At 37.1% G+C, this 21,125-nt stretch overlaps 1 protein-coding gene and 1 long non-coding RNA gene across 5 annotated transcripts in view; one reads left to right on the top strand and one right to left on the bottom strand.

Moving 5' to 3' along the window:
- LOC139185625 (uncharacterized) overlaps window positions 1–17,788 on the top strand; it is a 104,560-nt gene extending 86,772 nt beyond the window's left edge. Inside the window, exons 3-4 of the long non-coding RNA XR_011569130.1 lie at window positions 8,516–8,560; window positions 17,651–17,788. This is a non-coding gene — a long non-coding RNA (uncharacterized lncRNA). The remainder of the gene's footprint in view (window positions 1–8,515; window positions 8,561–17,650) is intronic.
- Window positions 1–21,125, bottom strand: part of EXOC6B (exocyst complex component 6B) — a 722,047-nt gene that overhangs the window by 256,824 nt on the left and 444,098 nt on the right. For all 4 annotated transcript variants that reach the window (XM_070798075.1, XM_070798078.1, XM_070798076.1 and 1 more), the window contains one exon: window positions 16,873–17,007. In XM_070798075.1, coding sequence (XP_070654176.1) covers window positions 16,873–17,007 — 135 coding nt within the window. The remainder of the gene's footprint in view (window positions 1–16,872; window positions 17,008–21,125) is intronic.

Genomic DNA, 21,125 nt, shown 5'->3' with positions numbered 1-21,125 from the left:
TAACTGTTGTTTTAATTTATAATACCCTTTCCATGCTTTGGTGTGATATCTGTTCAGATCTTTCGCCCATTTTTAGAGTGAACCCATATTAAACCCAGTTTTAAATTTTGTTATTGTTGAGTTTTACCAGTTTTTTTATATTTTAGATATAAGTCCTTTATTAGATAAGCCTTTTACAAATATTTTATGATTGTCTTTTCATTTTCTTAAGAGTATCTTTTCTACAGCAGAAGTTTTTCATTTTAATGAAGTCCAACTTAGTATTCTCTTTGATGGATCATGTTTTGGTTGTTGCACCTTAAAAGTTTCAGTGGAGAATGAAAAGTTGGCTTAAAGCTCAACATTCAGAAAACTAAGATCATGGCATCTGGTCCCATCACTTCATGGCAAATAGATGGGGAAACAGTCTCAGACTTTATTTTTTGGGGGCTCCAAAATCACTGCAGATGGTGATTGCAGCCATGAAATTAAAAGACAATTACTCCTTGGAAGGAAAGTTATGACCAACCTAGATGGCATATTCAAAAGCAGAGACATTACTTTGCCAACAAAGGTCTGTCTAGTCAAGGCTATGGTTTTTCCAGTGATCATGTATGGATGTGAGAGTTGGACTGTGAAGAAAGCAGAGCACCAAAGAATTGATGCTTTTGAACTGTTGTGTTGGAGAAGACTCTTGAGAGTCCCTTGGACTGCAAGGAGATCCAACCAGTCCATCCTAAAGGAGATCAGTCCTGGGTGTTCACTGGAAGGACTGATGCTGAAGCTGAAACTCCAATACTTTGGCCACTTCATGCAATTGGAAAAGACCCTGATGCTGGGAGGGACTGGGGGCGGGAGGAGAAGGGGACAACAGAGGATGAGATGGCTGGATGGCATCACCAACTCATCGATGGACGTGAGTCTGAGTGAACTCCGGGAGTTGGTGATGGACAGGGAGGCCTGGCGTGCTGCGATTCATGGGGTCACAAAGAGTTGGACATGACTGAGCGACTGAACTGAACTGAACCTTAAAAGTTTCATAGTCAAGGTCAGCAACATTTCCCTTTATATTATCTTCTAGGAGTTTTATTGTGTTGTGTTTTACCTGTAAGTCTGTGATCCCTTTTGTGTTAATCTTTAAGTCAATTAACTCAAATTTTCTTGAGTTTAATTCAAACTGAAATTTTTTTTTCAAGAGAAAGGTGATACAGATGTATACTTAGAGCTGATTCACATTGCTGTACAGCAGAAAACAATACATTTTATAAAGAAATCATCCTGCAATTAAATTTTTTAAAAATTTCAGGAGAAAAATCCTCAAAATTTTAACTCAATTTTGAAGTGTAACATCTGTGTTTAGATTTCTTTCTTTTTCTTTTGCATGTGGATGACAAGTTGTTTCAAACCATTTATGGAAAAGCTTTTCATTTTCCCATTAAACTGAGTTTATTCCATGTCAACAATCAATTGATTATATTTGTGTGAGTCTATTTCTGGGCTACCTATTCTGTTCCTTTGATTGAATTATTTATTTATTTTTTACCATTATCACATTGTCTTGTCACTGTAGCTTTAGAGTAAATCTTGAAGTCAAGGAGTGTCAGTTCTCGAACACTGTTCTTCTCTGTCAATACTGTGTTGGCTGTACTGGGTGTTTCGCATTTCCATATAAAATTCAGAAACAATTTGCCAATATCCACAAAATGATATTTGCTGGAATTTTGACTGGGACTGAATCTTTATATTAAGTTGAAAACAACTGATATATTCATAAAATACTAAATCTACTTATCCATGAATATTTATAAATCAAATATCTCCATTATTTAGATCTTACTTTTTTGACTACTTTGTATCAGAGTTTTAAAGATTTCCTCATATAGATACTGTTTTTTTTGTTAGATTTATGCATATTTCTATCCTATTTCAATGCTAATCTAAATAGTATTGCATTTTCAATTACAAATGCGTTATTCATTACTGATACAAAGACCAAATGACTTTTCTATATCACTTTTATAATCTGAACCTTTCATTACTTCCAGTAGTCTTTTTGTTATTGTTAATCCTTTTATAGTTTCTACGTTGTCAATCATGTCATTTGTAACTGAGATCAGCTTTATTTCTATCTTCCCAATCTTTAAGGGGCTTCCCTTGTGGCTCAGTAGTAAACAACCTGCCTGCCAGTGCAAGAGACGCAGGTTTGATCCCTGGTTTGGGAAGATCCCCTGAGGAGGAAATGGCAACCCATTCCAGTATTCTTGCCTGGCAGATCCATGGACAGAGGAGCCTGGTGGGTGACAGTCCATGGGGTCACAGAGTTGGACAGACTCAGTGACTAAACAGCAACATCCAATTTGTAAATCTTTGATATCAAGGTTTACTGAGCATTGAAGAAGACTGGCATGAAAGAACAACCCTGCCTTCTTTTCCCATGATTTTAACAGGAAAGTTTCTAGTTTCTCATCAGCAGGTATGAAGTTATTTATAGGACTCATACAGATGTACTCTATCAAGTTGAGGAAATTTCCCCCCCTGCCCCTATTAAAGTTAGCTGAGATGTTTTATCATGAATAGCTGTTGGATTCTGTCAACACATTTTCTACATTTATTGATATGATTCTATTAATCTAATTGTTCTGTATGCAGCCCATTGATGTGATGAATACATTACTTGATTTCTGATGCTGAATAAGCCTTGAAGAACTAGAATAAATCCCACTTGGCTGTCATGTATAATTCTGATACATTATTGGACTCAATTTAATAATATTTTGTTGAGGATTTTACATTAATGTTCATGAGAACTACTGTTCTGTAGTTTTCCTCTCATACAATGTCTGGTTGGTATTAGGATAATACTGAACTCATACAACGAGTTAGGGCTCCCCAGGCGCCTCAGTGGGAAAGAATCCACCTGCCAATGCAGGAGCTGCAGGAGATGTGGGTCTGATCCCTGGGTCGGAAAGATCTCCTGGAGAAGGAAACAGCAACCTACTCCAGTATTCTTACCAGAATAATCCCATGGACAGAGGAGCTTGGCAGGCTACAGTCATAAAAAGTGGGACATGACTGAGCAACTGAGCATACATGCATGCCTACAATGAGTTAGGTAGTATTTCCTCTGCTTATGCTTCCTAGAAAATATTAGAGAGAAGGGGTGAAATTTCACCCTTAAATATTAGATAGAGTTTTTTTGGCTTAATTTGGATATAATTGAGAGGCTACAAGATATTTAAAATGCACTACATAATGATTAAATATACGGACACACTGCAAAAAGATTCCCCACATCAAATTAATTAACACACATCATCACCTCACATATTTACTTTTTTTGTGTAAGAACATTTTAGTTCTACTCTCATAGCATGTGTACACGCTAAGTCACTTCAGTCATGTCTGACTCTTTGTGACCCTATGGACCATAGCCCGCCAGGCTCCTCTGTCCATGGGATTCTCCAGGCAAAGAATACTGAGGTGGGTTGCCATGCCCCCCTCTAGGGAATATTTCCCACCCAAGGATCTAACTCTTGACTCATGACTTTTGCATTGGCAGGCGAGTTCTTTACCACTAGCACCATCTGGCGGAGAAGGCAATGGCACCCCACTCCAGTACTCTTGCCTGGAAAATCCCATGGATGGAGGAACCTGGTAGGCTGCAGTCCATGCAGTTGCGAAGAGTCGGACACGACTGAGCGACTTCACTTTCACTTTTCACTTTCATGCATTGGAGGAGGAAATGGCAACCCACTCCAGTGTTCTTGCCTAGAGAACCCCAGGGACTGCGGGGCCTGGTGGGCTGCCGTCTATGGGGTCGCACAGAGTCGGACACGACTGAAACGACTTAGCAGCAGCAGCAGCACCATCTGGGAAGTCCCTATTCTCTTAGTAATCACCATTAGTATAATACAGTGCAATCAACTACAGTCACATTGTTATACACTAGGTGCTCAAACTATTCATCTTACAATTGAAAGTTTATATTCTTTTATCAGCCTCTACTTCTGTCACCCAACAGTCCTGGCAATAATTTTTCTATTCTCTATTTCTATGAGTTCAACTTCTTTTCAGATTCTACATATAAATGACACCATGAAGTTTTTGTCCTTCCTTATCTGATTTATTTCACTTAGCACAATACCTTCCAGGTTCATCCATGTTTTTGCAGTACTTCCTTCCTTCTATTTTATAGCTGAATAATATTCCATTGTATGTATGGTGTGTGTGCACGTGTGTGTGTGTGTGTGTAATTTAGCCATTCATCCATTAGACACTTAGGTTGTTTCCAATCTTCACTATTTTAATTAATGTAATAATGAACTTGAGAGTATACATAACTCTTCAAGATAATGATTTTGATTCCTTTGAAAAGATACCAAGAAGTAGACTTGCTGGATCATACAGTAACTCTGTTTTTAATTTTTTGAGAAACTTCCATATTGTTTTCCACAGTGGCTGTATCAGCTTACATTCCCACCAACAGTATACAAGGGTTCCCTCTTCTCCAAATCCTTTGCAGCATTTGTCATCTATGCTTTTTTCTTTAATAAAAAGAAAGTTGATTTACAGTGTTATATTAGTTTCTTATGTAAAGTGATTCAGCCAAGTATGTGTGTGTGTGTGTGTTTACACAAACTCACACATATATATATTCCTTTCCACATGTTTTATTACAAGATACTGAATACAGTTTCCTGTGCTATGCAGTAAGACCTTGTTATTTATTTATTTTATATATTGCAGTTTGTATCTACTAGTCCCAAACTCCTAATTTATAGCTCCCCCATCCCCTTTCCCCTTTGGTATCATAAATTTATTTTCAATGTCTGTGGCTCTAGTTCCTGTTTTGTAAATAACTTCACACAGAAGTCCCACTTGTTTATTTTGCATTTTATTGCCTTTCCTTTTGTTGTAAATTCCAAAAAATCACTTCCTAGATCAATGTCAAAGAAGTTACACATTAAGTTTTCTTCTAGGAGTGTTATGGATTCAGTCTTACATTCAAGTTTATAATCCATTTTGTGTCAATCTGTGCCTATGATATAAGATAGAGATCCAGTTTCATTCTTTCTGCATATGGCTATCCAGTTTTACCAAAACCACTTATTGAAGACACTATCCTTTCCTCATTGTATTTCTTGGCCCTTTTGTCATAAATCACTTGACCATATATGTATGGGAGATCCCATATATGTATTGGAGATATATACAAGTGATATATGTATTGGCGATCCCATCTGTTTCATTGATAAATATGTTTGCTTTTATACCAATACCATATTGTTTAGATTACAATAGCTTTATAATATAATTTGAAATCATGAAGTGTGATTCTTCTAGCTTTGTTCTTCCTCATGATTGTTTTGAATTTCCAGAGTTTGTTGAACTTTCATACAGATTTTAATATTGATTTTTAAGTTTCTATAAAAATATCATACTATTAAAAATAATCATTTTGATAAGGATTGCATTGAATCTGCAGGTCACTTTGGATAGTCTGGATATTGGTAACATATTAATTCTATTTTGAAAAGCTATTAATTATTGATTCAATTTCTTCAATAGATATAAGGGTACTTAGAGTATCATTTTTTGAGTTTTGGTAAATTGTGTCTTTGAAATAATTTGTTCAATTTATGTAGACTATCAATTTGTGGGTACAGAGTTGTTCATAATATGCCCTTGTTAATCTTTTAATCCACTGAATCACTAGTGATGGCCCCTTTTTTATTTATGATATTAATAACTTGTATCTTCTCTCTTTTATTATTGGTCAGCCTAACTCAAAGTTTATCAATTTTATTGATGCTTCTAAAAATCTGTATTTGATTTCATTGGTTTTCTCCTTTGCCTTTCTGTTTTCTTTTTTTTTTTTTTTTTATTATTTAACTTACAATATTGTATTGGTTTTGCCCTACATTAAAATGAATCGGCCACAGGCACACACGCATTCCCCATCCCGAACCCTCCTTCCCCCTGCCTTTCTGTTTTCAATGATTTCTATTCTAACTTTCTTTTCTTCTGGCTATTTCAGATTTAATTAGTTCTTCCTTCCCTAGTTTCCTAAAGCAGAATCTTAGATTATTGACTTTGAAATTTCTTATTTTCTGATTTATGTGATTAATGCTATAAATTTCTCTATCAGCAGTGCTTTCACTGATGCCACAAATTTTAATAAGTTACACTTTATTTTAGGCTTCCTTGGTGGCTCAGATGGTAAAGAGTCCACCTGCAATGTAGGAGACCTGGGTTTTGATTGCTGGGTTGGGAAGATCCCCTGGAGAAGGGAATGGCTACCCACTCCAGTTTAGCTGCCTGGAGAATTGCTTGGACAGAGGAATGGGCTACAGTTCATGGGGGTCATATAATATAATTTGAAGTCTTTCTTAATCTCTCTTGAAAAAAAATTTTTTGGACTCGTGTTTTTCTAAAGTGTGTAGGTTCATCTCCAAATATTTGAGGATTTTCTATCTATCTTTCTATTATTTATTTCTAGAGTTTAATACCATTTGGCCTGAGAGCAAGTTTCATATGATTTTTATTCTTTAAAATTTTTAAGATGTGTTTTAATACCCAGAACATAATCTGTGTTGGTGAACGTTCTTATGACTTTTGAGAAGAATATGTATTATGTTGTTATTAGATGAAATATTCTACAAATGTCAATTTGATCCAGCTGATCGACAGCACCAGTCAGTTAAACCCCAGCCTTACTAATTTTCTGCTAATAATCTGTCAATTGCTGATAGAGGGGTTTACTAAGAGACTTTACCAGGAAGAGATGTGGTCTTACATAAGCTGGTATTGTTGCTCAGTTGCTAAGTCGTGTCTGACCCCTGGCAGCCGCATGGACTGCAGTGCACCAGGTTCCTCTGTCCCTCACTATGTCTCAGTGTTTGGTCAAATTCAAGTCCACTGAGTTGGTCATTGCAATCTAACCATCTCATCCTCTGTCACCCCTTCTCCTTTACCCTTCATTCTTTCTTAGCATCAGAGTCTTTTCCAATGAGTTGGCTTTTCACACCAGGCAGCCAAAGTTCTGGAGCTTCAGCTTCAGCTTAAGTCCATCCAACAAATACTCAGAGTTAATTTCTTTTAGGATTGACAGGTTTGATCTCCTGGAATACAAGGGACTCTCAAAAGTATTCTTCGGCACCATAATTGGAAAGGATCAATTCTTTGGCACTAAGCCTTCTTTATGATCCAATTCTCACATCTGTACTTGACTGCTGGAAAAACTATAGTTTTGACTGTATGGATCTTTGTTGGCAAAGTGATTTCTCTGCTTTTTAATATGCTGGCTAGATTTGTCATAACTTTTCTTCTAAGGAGCAAGGGTCTTTTAATTTCATGGCTGCAGTCACCATCTGCAGTGATTCTGGAGCCCAAGAGAATAAAATCTGTCTTATATATTAATAAATACCTTTTTAAATACTCATGCCTTTTTTCTCAGTTGATCTATTACAGTAGTGAATAATTTTATATAATTTTCTAGTACTAATCATCATTGCATTCATAACCTATTTATCCCTATTTTCTATGCACTTCCAGATCTTGTTTGATATTTTATTATTTATGATTTTCACATAATATTTGTCTTTAATTGTTCAGGGCTTTTTGTGGTTTCTCTAGTTTTTGAATCATTGCTAAGTTGACTTCACAAAAATTAACTGACATATTTTCCTTTTTTCTCTATAGTCTAGAGTATTTTAAATTATACAGGCGTTATCTGTTTCATGAAAGCATAAATGAATTCCCTTATAAAATCATGCGACTCCATCCTCTTTTCAAGAAATACTTAACAATATTTTCATTTCTTTCATAGTTATGCCAATCTTCTGTATTTTCTTGTATCATTTATTAATCACACATTTTCTAATAGATCTTCAAATTTATTAGCATAGAGTTATACAACATATGCTGGAGATATAATTCATTTCTTCTGATTATGAATTTCAAGTAACTGTGATTTATTTATTCCTTGCTTTTTCCTTCTGTTCTCCTTTCCTTTCTGCTCTTTATCCTTTTTTCAATAGTTCCTTCCTGTCTCCTTCTTTCCTTCCTTCCTTTTTTTTTTTAACATTTATTTGTTTATTTGGCTGACTCAGGTCTTAGTTGTGGTGCATGGAGTTAGCTTAGTTGCTCTGAGGCATAGGGACTCTAGTTCCCCAACCAGGGATTGAATTCGCACTCCCTGCACCGCAAGGAGGACTCCTAACAATCGGACCACCAGGGAAGTGTCCTTTTCCTTCCTTCTAATTAAGCAAAATAAACAATTATTTTTTAAATTGTGACATACCCTTGCTTAAAGTCTCTCAAAGATTTTATTAGGATGAAATCCAAATTATCTATCATTATAAAGCACAGTGCTTCACATATTGACATTTACCTACTTCGATAAGTCATTGCTACCCTTTATTTGACATGGAACATGTACAATTTTATTTCATTATTTCATTTTTGTACATGAAGTTGCCTCACCTAAAAATGTCTCTTATCCCTTCCTCATCCTTTCTCTGGATACATTCTGCAGGTCCAAAGATACTCCTGTTGGACACCTCCTACTAAGCCTTTTCTGGTAAGTCCTCCTTGAAAGTTTCATACCTGGGATAAGTACCATTCACCTCTTCTAGATCTGTTAAAGTTGATTTTCCTTAGAGCTCAAACCTCATAGTTTTTCTTTGGTTGTTGCTATTCAGTTGCTAAGTCTGACTTAGCAAGAGTCTGACTCTTTGCAACCCTGTGGACTGCAGGCTTCCCAGTTCTTCAGCTTTTCTCTATCTATATTCAATTCCCAGCAGAAAGCCAGATCCATGGTATTAAATACCATCTTTATATATATATAAGTTTTAAAGTTTTATGTACAACTATGAAGGAAATGGCACCCCACTCCAGTACTCTTGCTTGGAAAGTCCCATGGACGGAGGAGCCTGGTGGGCTGCAATCCATGGGGTTGCGAAGAGTCGGACATGACTGAGTGACTTCACCTTCACTTTTCACTTTCACGAATTGGAGAAGGAAATGGCAACCCACTCCAGTGTTCTTGCCTGGAGAATCCTAGGGACGGGGGAGCCTGGTGGGCTGCCGTCTATGGGGTTGCACAGAGTCGGACACGACTGAAGTCGTGCTAAGTCTAGCAGCATGACTTTATCCTGTCAAATTAATATCTCTATGATAAATGACTACTAAATACTTCAAACATAATATATTAAAAATGGAAATCTTGATTCTACTGCCACTCCCCAAACCTGTTATTTTCTCACTGTTCCCTATCTTAGGTAACAGCATCACTACTCATCTAGTTTGCTTAGCTTAAATATCTTAGAATAATTTTTGACTCCATGCTTTCTCTTATAACCTCATACCCAATCTAGCGGTAAAACTTGCCATCTCTACCTTCAAAAATATTTCTTTACACTTCTATCCCTGCCACTATAGTCCAGATGATCAGTCTCTCTTACCTAGACTATTGTAATGACCTTCCGACTGGGCGCCTTCTTCCACTCTTCTTGACCTATCATATATTTTCCACATTGCCACCAGTGTTACCCATTATAAAATCAGGTTATCACCACCATTTCCAGTCTTCTTATGGCCTCACATTTCATTTCAAATAAAATAAAAAATACTTGCTGCTGCTGCTAAGTCACCTCAGTCATGTCCGACTCTGTGTGACCCCATAGACGGCAGCCCACCAGCTCCCCCATCCCTGGGATTCTCCAGGCAAGAACACTGGAGTGGATTGCCATTTCGTCCTCCAATGCATGAAAGTGAAAAGTGAAAGGGAAGTCGCTCAGTCGTGTCCGACTCTTAGCGACCCCATGGACTGCAGCCCACCAGGCTCCTCCGTCCGTGGGATTTTCCAGGCAAGAGTACTGGAGTGGGGTGCCATCGCCTTCTCCTTACTGTGGCCTAAAATCCAGAAATCATATGATTCGAAATCCTGTCTCTTACCATTCCTACCACAAATGATACATACAGCATTGCCAGACTGACCCCTCTGCATACTGATCACCTTGACTACATAATACCTTCTACTATGGGTAACCCAAGATGGGCGGGTCATGGTGGAGAGGTCTGACAGAATGCGGTCCACTGGAGAAGGGAATGGCAAACCACTTCAGTATTCTTGCCTTGAGAATGCCATAAACAGTATGAAAAGGCAAAATGATAGGATACTGAAAGAGGAACTCCCCAGGTCAATAGGGGCCCAATATGCTACTGGAGATGGGTGGAGAAATAACTCCAGAAAGAATGAAGGGATGGAGCCAAAGCAAAAACAATACCCAGCTGTGGATGTGACTGGTGATAGAAGCAAGGTCTGATGCTGTAAAGAGCAATATTGCATAGGAACCTGGAATGTCAGGTCCATGAATCAAGGCAAATTGGAAGTGGTCAAACAAGAGATGGCAAGAGTGAATGTCGACATTCTAGGAATCAGTGAACTAAAATGGACTGGAATGGGTGAATTTAACTCAGATGACCATTATATCTACTACTGCGGGCAGGAATCCCTCAGAAGAAACGGAGTAGCCATCATGATCAACAAAAGAGTCCGAAATGCAGTACTTGGATGTAATCTCAAAAACGACAGAATGATCTCTGCTCATTTCCAAGGCAAACCATTCAATATCACAGTAATTCAAGTCTATGGCCCAACCAGTAACACTGAAGAAGCTGAAGTTGAACGGTTCTATGAAGACCTACAAGACCTTTTAGAACTAACACCCAAAAAAGTTATTCTTTTCATTATAGGGGACTGGAATGCAAAAGTAGGAAGTCAAGAAACACCTGGAGTAGCAGGCAAATTTGGCCTTGGAATACGGAATGAAGCAGGGCAAAGATTAATAGAGTTTTGCCAAGAGAATGCACTGGTCATAGCAAACACCCCCTTCCAACAACACAAGAGAAGACTCTACACATGGACATCACCAGATGGTCAACACTGAAATCAGATTGATTATATTTTTTGCAGCCAAAGATGGAGAAACTCATTGCAGTCAACAAAAACAAGACCAAGAACTGACTGTGGCTCAGACCATGAACTCCTTACTGCCAACTTCAGACTTAGATTGAAGAAAGTAGGGAAAACCACTAGACCATTCAGGTATGACCTAAATCAAATCCCTTATGGTTATACAGTGGAAGTGAGAAATAGATTTAAGGGACTAGATCTGATAGATAGAGTGCCTGATGAATTATGGAATGAGGTTCGTGACACTGTACAGGAGATAGGAATCAAGACCATCTCCATAGAAAAGAAATGCAAAAAAGCAAAATGGCTGTCTGGGAAGGCCTTACAAATAGCTGTGAAAAGAAAAGAAGCAAAAAGCAAAGGAGAAAAGTAAAGATATAAGCATCTGAATGCAGAGTTCCAAAGAATAGCAAGGAGAGATAAGAAAGCCTTCCCTAGCGATCAATGCAAAGAAATAGAGGAAAACAACAGAATGGGAAAGACTAGAGATCTCTTCAAGAAAATTAGAGATACCAATGGACATTTCATGCAAAGATGGGCTCGATAAAGGACAGAAATGGTAGGGACCTAACAGAAGCAGAAGATATTAAGAAGAGGTGGCAAGAATACACAGAAGAACTGTACAAAAAAGATCTTCATGACCCAGATAATCACGATATGATAACTCATCTAGAGCCAGCCATCCTTAGTCAAGTGGGCCTTAGAAAGCATCACTACGAACAAAGCTAGCGGAGGTGATGGAATTCCAGTTGAGCTATTTCAAATCCTGAAAGACGATGCTGTGAAAGTGCTGCACTCACTATGCCAGCAAATTTGGAAAACTCAGCAGTGGCCACAGGACTGGAAAAGGTCAGTTTTCATTCCAATCCCAAAGAAAGGCAATGCTAAAGAATGCTCAAACTACCGCACAATTGCACTCATCTCACATGCTAGTAAAGTAATGCTCAAAATTCTCCAAGCCAGGCTTCAGCAATACGTGAACCGTGAACTTCCTGATGTTCAAGCTGGTTTTAGAAAAGGCAGAGGAATCAGAGATCAAATTGCCAACATCCGCTGGGTCATCAAAAAAGCAAGAGAGTTCCATAAAAACATCTATTTCTGCTTTATTGACTATGCCAAAGCCTTTGACTGTGTGGATCACAATAAACTGTGGAAAATTCTGCAAGAGATGGGAATACCAGACCACCTGACCTGCCTCTTGAGAAATTTGTATGCAGGTCAGGAAGCAACAGTTAGAACTGGACATGGAACAACAGACTGGTTCCAAATAGGAAAAGGAGTATGTCAAGGCTGTATATTATCATCCTGCTTGTTTAACTTATATGCAGAGTACATCATGAGAAACACTGGACTGGAAGAAACACAAGCTGGAATTAAGATTGCCAGGAGAAATATGAATAACCTCAGATATGCAGATGACACCACCCTTATGGCACAAAGTAAAGAGGAACTCAAAAGCCTCTTGATGAAAGTGAAAGTGGAGAGTGAAAAAGTTGGCTTAAAACTCAACATTCAGAAAACGAAGATCATGGTATCTGGTCCCATCACTTCATGGGAAATAGATGGGAAACAGTGGAAACAGTGTCAGACTTTACTTTTTTGGGCTCCAAAATCACTGCAGATGGTGACTGCAGCCATGAAATTAAAAGATGCTTACTCCTTGGAAGGAAAGTTATGACCAAACTAGATAGCATATTCAAAAGCAGAGACATTACTTTGCCAACAAAGGTTCGTCTAGTCAAGGCTATGGTTTTTCCTGTGGTCATGTATGGATGTGAGAGCTGGACTGTGAAGAAGGCTGAGCGCCGAAGAATTGATGCTTTTGAACTGTGGTGTTGGAGAAGACTCTTGAGAGTCCCTTGGATTGCAAGGAGATCCAACCAGTCCATTCTGAAGGAGATCAGCCCTGGGATTCCTTCTGAGGGAATGATGCTGAAGCTGAAACTCCAGTACTTTGGCCACCTCATGCGAAGAGTTGACTCATTGGAAAAGACTCTGATGCTGGGAGGGACTGGGGGCAGGAGAAGAAAGGGACGACAGAGGATGAGATGGCTGGATGGACGTGAGTCTGAGTGAACTCCAGGAGTTGGTGATGGACAGGGAGGCCTGGCGTGCTGTGATTCTTGGGGTTGCGAAGAGTCAGATACGACTGAGTGACTGAACTGAACTGAACTATACTGTAACTTCTGACGTGCATGCATGAGTGCATGCTATGTCACTGCAGTCTTGTCCGAGTCTTTGAGACAGTATGGACTGCAGCCTGTCAGGCTCCTCTGTCCATGGGATACTATTGGACAGAGTGGGTTGCCATGCTCTCCTCCAGGAGATCTTCCCAACCCACATCTCCTACATGTCCTGCATTGGCAGGTGGGTTCTTTACCACTAGAGCCACCTAGCAAGCCCTAGCTCCGACTAGAATGCTTATCTATTAGAAATCCAAGTGATTCAATTTCTGATTTCATTCAGATCATTTCTTTGTCTTCCTAGTTCTTAACACTACCTGACATTATATTAAATTTTTTGTTTGTGTGCCATCTATCACCACTAGAATACAAGCTATGTCAAGCCAGGACACTGGTTTATTGCCTGGTATGTAACCAATGCTTTATAAAAACTTTAAGAAAATGGAGAAGTTTAATGTATTTATTGTATTATTATAGCATTTTTTTTTTTTGCACAGTTCTTTACAAAATTTACAGTGACTGTCTTCCCTATGGATTATAAACTCTAAATTAAAGGACTAAGTATTTTCTCTTCTTCTACCCAAAAATCTACCTTATTTAATAGTAGGTACACAGGCAATATTTGTGATGTAAAATACCTTCATTTTATATTGTCAGTGAGTGAGGGAATTCTTATAAACAAGGAAAGCTAAGAATATCAGCTTGATTAGGTCACATATGGTAAAAACAAGAAGGAACTCTGCAAGAAAATACCTTGAAGACCTTCTGATTATTTTTGCCCCATTTTCAGCATTAAGGTTTCCATCTGCTAGGAGAAGTTTTCTGGAAACAGTAGCTTAGGAAAATACACAATATGAAGCTCTTATAATTGCCATGTTTATACTGAGTTCTGGGTTAGCTGCTTTGAAACAGTCCTGGTAAAAATAAACTTTCAATGTGTTTTAAGCAATCAGTGTTTCCAATAAGCACTGTCAACATGACCTTTAGTGGTCTCCAGAACTTCTCCTTTACTAAGTATTTAACTGGATGCTCAACCTCTATGCCTTCCTGTCTGCCTTTAATTTTCCCTCAGCAATTTTAATGCTGGAACAACAACAAAATACACAAGTCATCCTCTGGGAGGATTTCTAACCATAATTTGAAAAGCCCTTGAAATAAGAAAATTGAAATGGATTAGAGGAAGAATAGTAGTACATATTACATATTCGTACATACATATGTATGTAATTATATAACATACATAGGGTAAACAACTATAAATGCACATCACATTCTCTCTCCTATTTTCTATTCAACACTCAACTGTAAGTCCCTACCTCGTTTTCTTTCAAGGAGAAATTTTAGATTCCACATGTAGAAATCATGTAGAAATACTTTTTGATAAAATTATTGCCCATGTTCCATAATAATGATAATATTTAAGAATATTTATAATTCCTATTAAATTACCTAAGGAAAGTCATCCTAAAACTCTTAAATCTCTTGTCATATTTTCATATTAATACTTGGGGCCTCTTTATAAAGTAAGTCTGCTGCTGCTGCTGCTAAGTCACTTCAGTCGTATCAGACTCTGTGCGACCCCATAGACGGCAGGCAGCCCACCAGGCTCCCCCGTCCCTGGGATTCTCCAGGCAAGAACACTGGAGTGGGTTGCCATTTCCTTCTCCAATGCATGAAAGTGAAAAGTGAAAGTGAAGTCGCTCAGTATCCATCACTAAAAGAGAGTCAATATTAATACAATGAGACATTATTGAAAAGTTCACAAGCTACAAATATAAATCATGTATAATGAATTCTATTGTAAGTAATTTTATAGATAATTTGAAATAACCCAAGGTCACATCATAAATGTGTAATTCATCTAGCAGTCAATGTAATGATAAACATAGAGAAAGAATACACCAGTTGTTACACATCCCATTTTTTCCTTTTTTTCAGCTTCACTGAAAACAAAATCATAAGATATTTAAAACCATACATTGTGGTGATCTAACACGCATATATATTGTGAGAGTATTTCTTTTCCATCATCTAGTTATTTAACATACTCATCACCTCATATTACTTTTTATTCTATAAGAACATTTAAGTTCTATTTTCTTAGCAACAATACAGTACTATCAACTATGGGAATCATGCTTTACATTAGATCCTTAACTCTTTTTCCTCTTAAAGCTGAAAGTCTGTTCCTCCTTACCAACTTCTCTCTATTGCCTAACCCACTCTTCTAGTACCTAGCAACCACTTTTCTACTAATTTTTTAAAAATATTCTTCATATAAAGGCAGTAATTGTCCTTCTTGGTGTGGCTTATTTTCCTTAGCATAATGCCCTCTAGGTCCATCTACATTATCACAAATGGTAGGATGTTCTTATTTTTCATAACTGAATAATATTCATATATATACACATATCAATATCAATACATATATGGAGAATATATGTTTGTGTGTGTATATATATATATATATATATATAAAACATTTCTTTATCCACTTATCTGAAGACTGTTTCCATGTCATAGCTATTGTGATTATTCCTGCGATGAACATGGAACTATATATAACTCTGAAATACAATTTTCCAATTTCTTTGAATACACACCCAGAAGCAGAATTGCCAGATCATATGATTCTTCAAGAAATTACAAGCTCTATTTGTAATTTTTTGAGGAACCTCCATACTGTTTTCCATAATGGCTATACCAATTTACATTCCTACCAACAGTGTACAAGTGTTCCCTTTAGTCCATATCCTCACCAGTATTTATCATCTCTTGTATTTTTACTGATAGCTATTCTAACATGTGTGATGCATTATCACATTGTGGTTTTGATTTACTTTTTTGAAAAGGCCATCCTTTCCTCATTATACATTCTTGGCCATTTTGTCATAAATTAATTAACCATATATGCATGTTTATTTCTGGGCTCTGCAATCTGTTCCATTGATCTGTATCTCTGTTTTTATGTCAATACTATACCGTTCTGATTACTATAGCTTTATAATACATTTTGAAATCAGATCGTGTAATGCTTCTAGCTTTGTTCTTCTCTCTCAAGACTGCTTTGGGCAGGTTCTTTCACATCTTTTTTCTTAGAACAGAAAAAAGTAGATCATACCAACAATTTTTATATCTCATAAAATATAATAAGCAACATGAATCAAATTTGATTTGTACTCTTAAATCTATTCTCAAGGGAAGGTACCAATAAAGAGAAATAGAGAAAAAAAATTTCAATTCTATAATTTTATATCTAATTCATATCAACTTCTGGATTTCAAAACATATATTTGCTCGAAAACTGAAATCATCAAATAATAACAACAGAATCCTAAAACATACATGTTCTAGTAAGGTAAAAAAAAAAAAAAAAAGACTAGAAATAGGACACAGAGAAGAGAAGGTGGCTAAATTTAAATTTTAATTGCTGTTGATTTCAGCTATAACCACCATTTTCTAGACCAAACTTAAGACTTCTTGAATGCCAGGCAGTCAATAGAGGAAAACAGTCATTTTTACATATGAAATATAAGGAAGATTCAGTGAATACAACCATAGACCCTTTTTAGTTTAAACACCCCAAAACAGGCATGGGTATTTGTTTTCCTAAGGAAATAATAAGGACTTATTCTCAAGACCATGTATGACTTATGAGAGAAACAAAGCAAGGTTAGGTATAAAGCCCCAGCACACCAGAAGCACTTCTATAGTACTGCAGGACTTTCTCACCTTAAAAGTCGTGGTGCCATACAGCTTGGTAGTGTGGACTGTCTCTGGAAGGACATTAGTGATATTGGTGATAAATTCTTCCAAGTACTTACAGGATTTCTCCAAGTGTGTTGTATTGATAATAATCTGGACAAGCTAGAAAATAACAAGAACATGTAAGGGTCATTTGACTATTTAACCTTGGATGCATGGCTCATTATGAATCTACTGGTATAAGAAAAATAAAAGGCATAATGGCAGAGGCCATCTGTATTCTGTAAATGTTAAAGTGAAAGCACAGGATAGGTATCACTTCCTCTATGAAGATTTCCCTGACTTCCCAAAGAATCTAGCATTTCCCCCAACTATAGGAGTAAATGTCACTATTTTAAACTCATATCTTTGGTTCAAAATAAAGACTAGGCTAAGATAAAAAACTGATAGTATTTAGCACACAACCTGGAAATAAATAATTGCCAAATGAATAAAATAAACTCCTATTAAAAGAATAAGACAGTAAAGGACAGTAAGTTTCAAAATAAGGCACAGTGAACATAGGAATTTTGGAACAGTTGCAATATATAAATAAACTACATCAGTTTCTATGAAAGAAAAAAATATGAGCACAGGAATCAGAGAAACCAGGGAGCAACTACTTACAAATTATTGATACTGACAAAGTTTCTTGACTTCTCTAAGCCTATTTATTTACCTGTAAAATATTAATAATAATTTCTAACTCACACTTATTATGAAGACTAAATATTCTTTTGTTAATACTATTTTCCTTTTCTTACAGAAGAGATCCTTAAAGAAGGCAGTACTGATGATAAAAAGCCATCTCTAAATTTCTTCGAGAGCAAGATGAGAAAGAAAACTGCTGTCTGTAGAATTAAACTTTCTAAACCACTTTACAGTTCATTTTCTTACATCACCCTCCTAGCAACCTGAAGAAGTAAGTTAAGTGGGCATACTTATTACTTCCATTCTACCATAAGAGAAACAAAAAATGAAATTAAACTGGGATTCAAATCCAAGTCATCAACCTTCAAATTATGGTCTCATCTTAATGATTTCAGCCAGTGCCTTTTAGCATAAGCTTAAGATGGCAGCCCTGGAGTACTACATTTTTATGTATACTAGGCTGAACTATCAGATTCAGGGGCTGACATCAACCATACATCTCCATTCTTTGATTCTACCTTATGTAAAAAATTAAGTTAAAATTTTTAATGACTGATACCTACTATGTACCAATACAATATTGTAAAGTAATTCACCTCCAATTAAAATAAATACATTTATATTGAAAAAAAAAACTATTTACATTCCCCAAAAAGAAATACAAAGAGAAAGTAAAAGGGAACCTTTTTTACTTTTCTTTTCTACAGCTTTAACTTTTCATTTTCACAAGAATATGTCTAGGGGTGGGGTTGTGGTAGGCAGGGGAGTTTTGGTGTTTAAGGCTATGAATGAACTTGCATCCTCTTTTAGTCTAGTGAGATAATAATCCAGAGAAGTAAGTAGATGACAGAAGGGGAAAACTGGAGTTAAAGATGAAGGGAGGTACTACACATTTTTAAATCAAATGATATTCGAAAACAATGTTTAAAAGATAGAATTGTACTTCAGTAAAAGTGACTGTATTATGCTGTGGAATATTAAATTAAATTATTAATAGGACCATAGTCAGAAATACTATACTAAAGCCTTTGATTGTATGGATCACAACAAATTGTGGAAAATTCTTAGAGAGATGTGAGTACGTCTCAGACTATCTTACCTGTCTCCTGAGAAACTTGTATGCAGGTCAAGAAGCAACAGTTAGAACCAGACACAGAACAACAGACTGGTTCAAAACTGGGAAAGGAGTACACCAAGGCTGTGTATTGTCACCTTGCTTATTTAACTTATGTGCAGAGTACATCATGAGAAATGCCAAGCTGGATGAAACACAAGCTAGAATCAAGATTGCTGAGAGAAATATCGATAACCTCAGATATGCCAATGATAACACTCTAATGGCAGAAAGTGAAGAGGAACTAAAGAGCCTCTTGATGAAGGTAAAAGAGGAGTGAAAAAGCTGGCTTAAAACTCAACATTCAAAGAACTAAGATCATAGCATCCCATCCCATCACTTCATGGCAAATAGAAGGGGAAAAAGTGGAAAGAGTGACAGATTTTATTTTCTTGGGCACCGAAATCACAGCAGACAGTGATTGCAGCCATGAAATTAAACGACACTTGTTCCTTGGAAGGAAACTGATGATAAACCTAGACAGTGTATTCAAAAGCAGAGACATCACTTTGCTGACAAAGGTCCATATAGTCAAAACTATGGTTTTTCCAGTAGTCATATATGGATGTGAAAGTTGGACCATAAAGAAGGCTGAAGAATTGATGCTTTCAAATTGTGGTGCTGGAGAGGATTCTTGAGAGTCCTTTGGACAGCAAGGAGATCAAACCAATCAGTCCTAAAGGAAATCAATGCTGAATATTCATTGGAAGGACTGATGCTGAAGATGAAGCTCCAATACTATAGCTACCTGATTGAAAAACCTTCTCATTGGAAAAGACCCTGCTGCTGGTAAAGCTTGAAGGCAAAAGAGAAGGGGGTGGCAGAGAGTGAAATGGTTAGATACTAGCATCACTGATTCAACAGACCCGAATGTGAGCAAACTCCAGGAGATAGCGAAGGACAGGAAGCCTGGTGTGTTGCAGTCCAAGCAGTCTCAAAGAGTCGGACATGACTTCACGACTGAACAACAACAACCTCCTCAAACAGCACACAGCACAGGGCCAAATACACAATTCATTCTCCAAAAATACATGTCAACTCATAATAATGCTTTAGTAATAGATTCAAGTAAGGGAAAAGGTAACTTCTACCCACTAAGGATCAGCCAAAAACAGCTACTTTTGAAATATAATGGCAAAGATAAAAGACTGAGTTCCAAGAAAGATAAGTTAGGGCAACAATGGGACTGTCTTTTACTATTTCCCAAAACTCATCAGACAAGTTCATATTAATCATTAGGCTCTTTCTGGGCTTTCCTGGTGGCTCAAATAGTAAAGAATCTGCCTGCAGTGTGGGAGACCTGGGTTCGATCCCAGGGTTGGGCTTCCCAGGTAGGGGTAGTGGTAAAGAACACAACTGCCGATGCAGGAGACATAAGAGACATGGGTTCAATCCTTGTGTCAGGAAGATACCCTGGGGTATGGAATGACAACCCACTCCAGTATTCTTGCCTGGAGAATCCCCAAGGACAGAGAAGCCTGGTGGGCTACAGTCCATGGGGTCTCAAAGAATTAGACACGAGTGAAGCAACTTAGCACATACCCAGGTCCTTTCCATTTATTCGATAGTTTGAATTTGGACACTTCGAATTTTGGAAAAAAAATTCTGTCACCTATAAAATTACCCAAAATATCAGCTTTTTAACTTGAGAGTGCTTTAGGGAAAAACACCCACAAAAATAAGTGATTTCTTACCCTCTTCCTTTCAATGTGTTTCTTCTTCAGAGAAGGACTAAAATCACTATAAAAATTTAAATTTTATACATTAAATCATTCTTCTTCATGAGTGGGAATGTGGCTACTGGAAAGGTTGTCTTGATGTGGAAGCTAGAAAAGTAAGAGAGTTAATTTGGGGAACCAAAAATTTTCTATTTTAAAATGAGCATTACCAATAGGGAACACATTCTATCTATCAAAAGAAATCCTAATAATAAGGAGGAATCGTGTCATGTTATAGAAATAAAAAACAGTGGCAGTCAAAGAGAAAATTGTCATGTTTTGCAGGATATTGGCAGTTTTTAAAAAAAGGAGGCGGCTTCACTGGGTACAGTAGTAATTTCCCATGATTTTTTAAAGATCTGTCAACACAAAAGATCACCATGAATTACATCAATTGGCTGTCAGTCACTTTTGAAATGTTTCATTGCTGAGCACAGAAGAGACTATTAAAACACTCTAGGATTACAGTAGATATCATGTCATTTTCAAAGGGAATATTTGTCTGTTAATGAGGTCTAAGTGATCTCTACTCCTGAATGACAGCTAACCAAAATCCTTAAAAGGGCATTTACAAATGTGAAGCCAGATGCTTTGGGAGTTATTTTGAACTTAAGGGTGAAATGAAGCAATTTCTTATATCAACTTCCATCAGAGTTTGAGCTCCTTTGATATTTTTAACCCATACTACCCACTCTCTTTTAAAAATATATCACTGCAGCAGTCTAAACTGTCCTATTGTTTCAAGAACATGGAACTAA

The sequence above is a fragment of the Bos indicus genome, chromosome 11 (genome assembly GCF_029378745.1).
Source record: "Bos indicus isolate NIAB-ARS_2022 breed Sahiwal x Tharparkar chromosome 11, NIAB-ARS_B.indTharparkar_mat_pri_1.0, whole genome shotgun sequence".
In the NCBI taxonomy this organism is placed as follows: Eukaryota; Metazoa; Chordata; class Mammalia; order Artiodactyla; family Bovidae; genus Bos; species Bos indicus.
The sequence above is the reverse complement of the archived record's forward strand: the minus strand, read 5'-3'. Positions and strand labels throughout refer to the sequence as shown.